The following is an 8,227-nucleotide window of genomic DNA, read 5'->3' as shown; positions in this document are numbered from 1 at the left end:
ATATATATACACAAATATATATTAAATTCTAGGGATCCTTAGAAAGACTAAAATTAGTCCTTTCTAACTCTCATTTCTGCTTCTCTTAGGCATCAATGCATTTTACCAGACCAGAAGTCTCCATTCAGCTGTAACTGTAGACACCACTGGCTGTGGTTCATATTCTCTCAATTTAATCACCAGAAAGAGAAGGCTCGTTCCTCTTTACCCAGTTTTAGGCGGGGGGGAAAGAGAGAGAGAAATCTCAAAGGACTCTGTTTGACACATCTTGGCCATGGGACCACCTCAGTGAGTCAGGGGAGCAGAATGCTATAATTCAGCAGTTGGATATTGTGCTCATTCCTGGGAACAAGGAAGATGGAAGAGTCTATTCAGAATACACGCTATAGTAGGAGAAGCAGTTTTCCAAATGAGGAGGTCTGTATTCCATAAAGAAATGAGCCAAATGCCAGACAAAACAATGAATGTAAACTACACTTCTAACTCTAAACTATAGCAGCTGTCTACATACTTAAGAATGCAGGATCTGGGAAAGGTAAAAAGTAGTTATTTTTAAATATTTGCATGGACTTAGCCAGTCTTTACTGGGACTCAGTTCAGTTACTAATAGTAAAATTTTTAAGTTTCTTATAAGGATATATAAATTAAAGAAAATCAGTGCACACAATGAAAAAAATCAGCAGTTCAAAGAAGAGGGTCCTTTTTGAGCACTTTGTAGTGAGTTTCTATAAAACATAAGGAAGTAAGGGAAATTGGACCAGTGAGTTTAAAGCTAAGTTGAAATTTGAAAGAAAGAAAAAAAAAGAAGAGATAAGAAATAAAATTATAGAAGGAAATTAGAAAATAAGGTAGATCCAGGAGACCAAATAATCAATAAAGCTTCTAAAGAAGGGAGGAAAACAGCAGATTGGAGAATTTAAAAGGAGTAATTTTCTCAGGCCAAATATTAGTCAAGATTCATGAAATCGGACTTATAACTAGGCACAGCATGGTAGAATGACTGAACTTCAAGGATAAGTAAGTCTTACATACATGCAGAAAGACTATAAAAAGTTTCTGACGAAGGAAAAATAATTGGATTGTATCACCCATATACAAGCTTTCTTTTAAGTGATCAGAAAAAAACATCAATTCACCAACTATTTATTAAATTCCTACCACATGCTGGTAAGCAGCTAGAGATATAACAGGGGACAAACATAGATACAGTCTCTGCCATGAAACTTAGATTCTAGTGCAAATCCATGGGCAGAGAGGTGAAAGTTTCCTGAGACAGACAATCTCTATCTAGGTGGAAAAAATTGTTTCATGATATTTAAGAGGTGATGCATGCATTGCATTGCATTTTGTAACATTCATTCTGTTGATTAGGATTAGGCTCAACTGTAAGAGTAAATTAACAGGCTCATATTTTTATCTTATAAAAGTCCACAGTAAGCAATTTGTGGGCATTCTAGAAGCTCTACTCCACAAAGTCTTCAGAGACCCAACCTTCTCCATCCATAATATACTCTGTACACATGCTGCTATGTCCCTCCATACACACACATTCCCCCCAAATTGTTTGCAGAATCCAAGGAATCAACATTTTTAACAAGTATATCAGGTGACCCTAATGCAGGTGGTATATAACCCATCTGAGAAATCCTGATGTAGCAGAATGTGGAAAAAGATGATAAAGCGACTCCTAAAAACTTGCTGAGAGAAAGAAAATTACTTCTAAGAATCTGCTGACAGGATTCAAGACTTTGTTTGTTCATTAGATCCAAATGTGAGTGACATCATGTGATACTTGTCTTTCTCTGACTGGCTTATTTCACTTAGCAGAATATTCTCCAGACCCCTCCAGGTTATCTCAAAGGTAAGAGATCCTACTTTTTAAGGCTGCATAGTATTCCATTGTGTAAATGTACCACTCTCAACAAAGTGAGAATAAAAGGGTCACACCTCGACATAATAAAGGCCATATCTGACAAACCAACAGCCAACATCATACTCAATGGTCAGAAACTAAAATCATTTCCCCTAAGAACAGGATAAGACAGGGTGGTCCACTTTCACTACTTTTATTCAACAAAGTACTAGAAGTTCTAGCCACAGCCATCAGACATAAAGAAAACATAAAAGGCATCCAAATTCAATAGGAAGAAGTAAAATTGTCATTATTCCCAGATGACATGAAATTGTACATAGAAAACCCTAAAAACTCCACCAAAAAAACTAGATTTAATAAATGAATTTGGCAATGTAAGCAGAATACAAAATTAACACCCAGAAATCAATGGCATTTCCATACACCCATAATGAACTCTCAGAAAGAGAAACTTAAAAAGTAATTCCATTTACAACTACAACAAAAAAATTAAGATACCTGGCAATAAACTTAGCCAAGGAGGTAAAAGATCTATAGTCAGAAAACTATAGGACATTGAAAAAAGAAATAGAGGAAGACACAAAAAAGTGGAAGCATATACCATGGTCATGGATTGGAAGAATTAATATCATTAAAATGTCCATACTACCCAAAGCAATCTATAGCTTGAGTGCAATCCCTATTAAAATACCAACAGTGTATTTCACAGATCTAGAACAAAAACTCCAAAAATGTATATGCAAAAAGACCTGAACAGCCGCAGCAATCCTGAGAAAGAAGAACAAACTTGGAGGGATCACAATACCAGATATCAAGCTATACTACAAAGTCACTGTCATTAAAACAGCTTGGTCCTGGCACAAGAACAGACATATAGATCAATGGAATAGAACCTAGACCCCAGAAATTGACCCAAGCCATTATGCTAAATTAATAGTTGACAAATGAGGCAAGACCATACAATGGAGTCAAGACAGTCTCTTCAATAAATGGTGTTGGGATAATTGCACAGGTACATACAAGGAAAATGAAACTAAACCACCAACTTATACCATACGGAAGAATAAGCTCAAAATGGATAAAAGACTTAAATTTAAGTTGTGAAATCATAAAAGTCCTAGAAGAAAATGTAGGCAGCAAAATCTCAGACATCTCTCGTAGCAATATGCTTGCTGATACATCTCCTAGGGCAAGGGAAACAAAAGAAAAAATAAACAAATGGGGCTACATCAAAATAAAAAGCTGCTGCACAGCAAAGAAATCAGCATCAAAATGAAAAGCAAACCCATTTTTTGGGAGAACATATTTGCCAATGATAAATATATAAAGTACTCAAAATATATAAAGTATTCATACCACTCAAGAAAAGGAAGACAAAAAAATCCAATTAAAAAATGGGCAGACAGGAACAGACACTTCTCCAAAGAGGACATTTCTCCATACAAATGGCCAAGAGACATATGGAAAAATGCTCAACATCACTAATCATCAGAGAGATGCAAATTAAAATGACAACTAAGTATCACCTCATACCTGTCAAAATGGCTACCATCAACAAATGACAAATGCTGGCGAGGATGTGGAGAAAAGGGAACCATAGTGCACTGTTGGTGGGAATGCAGACTGGAGCAACCATTACGGAAAACATTGTGGAGTTTCCTCAAAAAATTAAAAATGGAACTGCCACTTGACCCAGGGATCCCACTTCTAGGAATATATCCTAAGAAAGCTAAGATACCAATCAGAAAGAATATATGTTCATAGCAACATTATTTACAATAGCCAATATCTGGAAACAGCTCAATTGCTCATCAGTAGATGAATGGATAACCTGGATTCTTATAAATATACTAGTGGCCTGGTGCATGAATTCGTGCACATTGAAAGGAGGTTAGAAGAAATATTTGAATATCACTATTCACTCTTTCTCTATAATAAAAGTGTCAACCAAATTCACTATCGACAATGACAGATTGAAACACACATGTGCGATTGGTGCTAGCAAGAGCTTTATATGTATCACACATGCGTGAATCAACTTAGCCTTTTATATACAGAGAACAATCTTGCTTAATTAGGCCTGCTTTCTGATTTAGCTAAACTTTTTCCAGCCCAGTGAAGCACCCCAACTTCTCTTTCAGGTAATTGTCAACAACACAGCAGTAAATATCAACACAAAGCACATTATGATTGTAGATCACACAAGGAGAACAAAGGGTAAAATATATTCTGCACAGTGAGAAAACCTGAAGTCATTTTCAAGGTCCACCATTTCTTACTTCTTTTCAGTCGGGTCAAGTTTCTAAGCTTTCTAAATCTCCATTTTCCAGCTAATGAAAAGAAAATAGGATTCCACCAAGTCTCCTACCTACCTACTCCAGGACTTTGGTGAGGATCAAATGAGATAAGGCATGGAAAAACACTTCACAAACATTTGGTTAGAGTGTAAAATGTTTACACCTGGCTATAAAGCAAGCTGTGTTCCTGGGCTGAAGAAACTGCAACGAGGCTAGTCGTGGCTAGGGAGAGGAAGCAAGGTGTTGCTACTTGACATCATTACCTGGTTGGAGGGAAGGACACTTAGCATATTAGCCTTTTATATAGATAGAATAGAGGCCCGATGCACAAAATTCATGCAAGAGTAGGCCTTCCTTCCCTCAGCACCCGGGACCCTGGGCATTCCTCTGGCACCCAGGACCCGAGCTTCCCTCCGGCCCCGGTTTCATCTGGAAGGTTGTTTGGAAGGGCGCCAGGTCTAATTAGCATATTACACTTTCAGTTTTTATAGATTAGGGGCCTGGTGCATGAAATTCATGCACAGGTGCTGGGGTCCCTTAGCCCAGCCTGCACCCTCTCCAATCTGGGATCCCTTGGGGGAGGTCCGACTGCCAGACATCCCTTTCCCAATCCGGGACCACTGGCTCCTAACCGTTCACCTTCCTGCCTGATTGCCCCTAACCACTCTGCCTGCCAGCCTGATCACCCCTAACTGCTCTCCCCTGCTGGCCTGATTGCCCCTGACTGTTCTCCCCTGCCTCACCACTGTGGCTTTGTCTGGAAGGATGACAGGAAGGATGTTGGAAGATGTGCAGTCTAATTAGCATATTATGCTTTTATTATTATAGACTAGAGCAGTGGTTCTCAGCCTTCCTATGGCTGTGACCCTTTAATACAGTTCCTCATGTTGTGGTGACCCCCAATTTCATTGTTACAAATTGAACATAAAGCATAGTGATTAATCACAAAAACAATATGTAATTATATATGTGTTTTCTGATGGTCTTAGGTGACCCGTGTGAAAGGGTCGTTTGACCCCCAAAGGCATCGTGACCCACAGATTGAGAACCACTGGACTAAAGGCTCAGAGCATGAAATTCATGCACATTTGGAGGGGGTTGCTTAGCCCGGCCTGCACCCTCTTCAATCTGGGACCCCTTGGGGGATGTCCAAACTGCCGGACATCTCTCTCCCAATCCAGGACTGCTGGCTCCTAACCGCTCACCTGCATGCCTGATCGCCCCTAACCACTCTGCCTGCCAGCCTGATTGCCCCCAACTGCCCTCCCCTGCTGGCCTGATTGCTCCTAACTACCTTCCCCTGCTGGCCTGCTCAACCCTGACTGCTCTCCCCTGCCCACACCACGGTGGCTTTGTCCAGAAGGACGTTCAGAAGGATGTCTGGAAGATGTCAGGTATAATTAGCATATTACCCTTTTATTATTATAGATTATAGATTATAGATGGTAAGTAGATGTTCTTAGGGGAAGCAATTTGGCAAGTTTCACATAACCTTCCCAAAGTCCTTACTGTGTGTACTTATGAAAAATCGCCTCATGCACTGAATAAAGGGGGCAAAGGGGTAAACCTACATTTTTGCACTGCGGAGAACGGAATTATGGCACCTGCGTAAAGGTATCCGGCTGACAGTACTGCAACAAATACCACGGAAGTTTTTTTAGAAGCAAAACCAAGGGGTTTTTCGGGTGAAAGCAATGCCTCTGGGATGCGCTGTTTTGCATGCTAACCACGACTCAAGATCCTTGAATAGCCAGGGTTTGCTTTTTCTTTTCAATTTTCAAATTCCCTTAAACCAAAGGCTGGGCTTCAAACAATCTGGTCTGGGAAGAATCCCGCCTCACCCTTCCTGAGTGTGGGAACTTGACTCCGCCTCGCCCACTACCTGGAGAGGGAGAAAGGAACAGCTCGAAGGAAGGCGGGTGAGGCCGGGAAGCCGTCCCAGCAGCCCGGCCCCTGCAGAGCGGTAGGTACCAGGCACCGGGCACCAGGCACCCGCGCCGCTTCAGGGTCGGAAATGTCTCCGCCGCTTTTTGCGTCACGTGACCGGAGGCGTAGCCAATCAGCGCAGCCACTGCGTTATTCAAATCGGCGGCGCGGCCGGCGGAAACCTGGCCACACAGTCCGCTGGACCCGGCCGTAGTGTCACCTTCCACCGCCATGCACCGCGCCCCCCGCTGACGGACCTCCGGGCCGGAGGGGGAAGGCATGGAGAATCGGAGTGTGCCTCCGGGGCCTTATCGGGCCACCAAGCTGGTAAGCAGAGCCCGCCGGCGTGATGGCCGCCACCATCTTTATGGGAGAGTGTTGGTAGTTTTACCTGGGCGGAGGGAGGGCGCCCAGAGCCACTGGGTGCGCTGGAGGGAGATGGAAACAGCATTTAGAGGGATCGCGGAACCGCCGCGGGGCAAGCCTGTCCCCCTCGATTGCTGCGAGCACCCCGCGAAGGTGCATCCTACTCCCGCCTTGTTAGAGGCTCCTGCCCGGGCAGCCGCCCCCCACGCCTGGTTTCCTGCACCCACGGGTTCCGAGAAGAATTCCTATGAGTTGCGCTGCTTTGCAGGGTCAGACGGGGCGCGGGCCCGAACCTGGCAGGTTCGTTCGTGTAGCGGGCTCTGTAGAATTTAATGCAGACGGACCAGACGAATGCCAGTAGGTAGCAGCTGACCCTGTCAAAACGAATACGCCCGGCATATTTGAGGTTCCATCCGGAACACTGCGGGGGCATCGCCTGGTTCTGTGACCTTAGGGGAGTCGCCTGACTTCTGGAGCCTCGGTTTCCAGGTAAAATGTGGGGCTGATAATGCATGTCCACCCTGTGATGGCTCTGGAGAGGATATGCATGTGGAATTGTGTTACGATATGTAGAATAAGAAACAACGCATCGAGAGGATCGGTTGCAGCTCATGATGTTTGCTGAATAAGTAAGTGAAATGTGGAGGTGTGGGAAGGAAGGAATACGGACCTTGCGTTTTGAGAGGTGGGTGAGATTTTGCGTGGTGATGTTGGGCCCGCATAGGTAGGATCCCTGATCACACAGCCAGCAGTGGCTAGGCCGGGCTTACAAATAAGATTTCTTGACCTCTGTAAGATTGTTCAAATAAAAGATGGGTGTTTAGTCTACCCCACCACCACGTTCATGCTCCACAAACCTAAAAGTTTGGGTGATTTGAGGGCCATTTGGAAAATGTGCCTTTTATAACTGTAGATATATCACAGTGTCACTAAATACACAATGGACTTAAAATTGACTTAATTCACCCCATCTGTTCCATGTTCAATATTGGAATCTTCACATAAGAGATACTATAAGAAATATATTAGCTATTTTAATATTAAAGGTGTTTCACCAGTGAAACTACTGCCCGTCATGAGTTTCGTTTGTGGCCAGCCTAGTAGTTACAAGCTCAGGTGCTAGAGTCCATCAAACCTGGGTTAGAATACCTGGTTCCATCACTGAGTTGTGTGACATTCCTCAAATTATCAAATCTCTGTGCTTCTCATCTAAAACTGGGATAATAATGTTCATAGAATCGCAAGAATTAAAGTGAAATGATTAATGTAAAGCATAGTGTCCGACATAAATGCTACCACCATATTATTAGTATTAATAGAGGTGGGTTTTTTCTAACCACAGGAATAAATACTTCCTTTTTTTTTAGAGAACTAAAGGATAGGCTCATTGCAGCTCTTTATTATTCCTAGGTTTCCTAAATAAGCCAACCAGCCAATGAAGTGCTTTTACTGGCCATTTGGAAAATGTGCCTTTTATAACTGTAAATAAGCCAACCAGCCAATGAAGTGCTTTTATTCAAAAAACTTATATGAAAATATTATCACAACAGTAGAATTAATTAAAATAAATCTGTATGAGATAACAAATTTTCAGTAATAAGGTGAGTGATTTCTTTATGAAATGTTATGATGTAATCGGATGTAAGTGAAAGAATTTCCTTTGTCTAATTTATTTTAAATCAGTAAGAGATTTCATTTTTGTTGATTTTTTAAAATATTTTACTTCTTTTGCAGTGGAATGAAGTTACGACATCTTTCGGGCAGG

General features: G+C 42.1%; 1 protein-coding gene across 1 annotated transcript in view; it reads left to right on the top strand.

The window, feature by feature from the left end:
- Positions 1-6,269: 6,269 nt before the first annotated feature.
- Positions 6,270-8,227, top strand: part of DEPDC1 (DEP domain containing 1) — a 42,006-nt gene continuing 40,048 nt past the window's right edge. Inside the window, exons 1-2 of the mRNA XM_015568033.1 lie at positions 6,270-6,423; positions 8,197-8,222. Coding sequence (XP_015423519.1) covers positions 6,376-6,423; positions 8,197-8,222 — 74 coding nt within the window. The 5' untranslated portion in view covers positions 6,270-6,375. The remainder of the gene's footprint in view (positions 6,424-8,196; positions 8,223-8,227) is intronic.

This window comes from Myotis davidii, unplaced genomic scaffold (genome assembly GCF_000327345.1).
Source record: "Myotis davidii unplaced genomic scaffold, ASM32734v1 scaffold1244, whole genome shotgun sequence".
Taxonomy (NCBI): Eukaryota; Metazoa; Chordata; class Mammalia; order Chiroptera; family Vespertilionidae; genus Myotis; species Myotis davidii.
The sequence above is the reverse complement of the archived record's forward strand: the minus strand, read 5'-3'. Positions and strand labels throughout refer to the sequence as shown.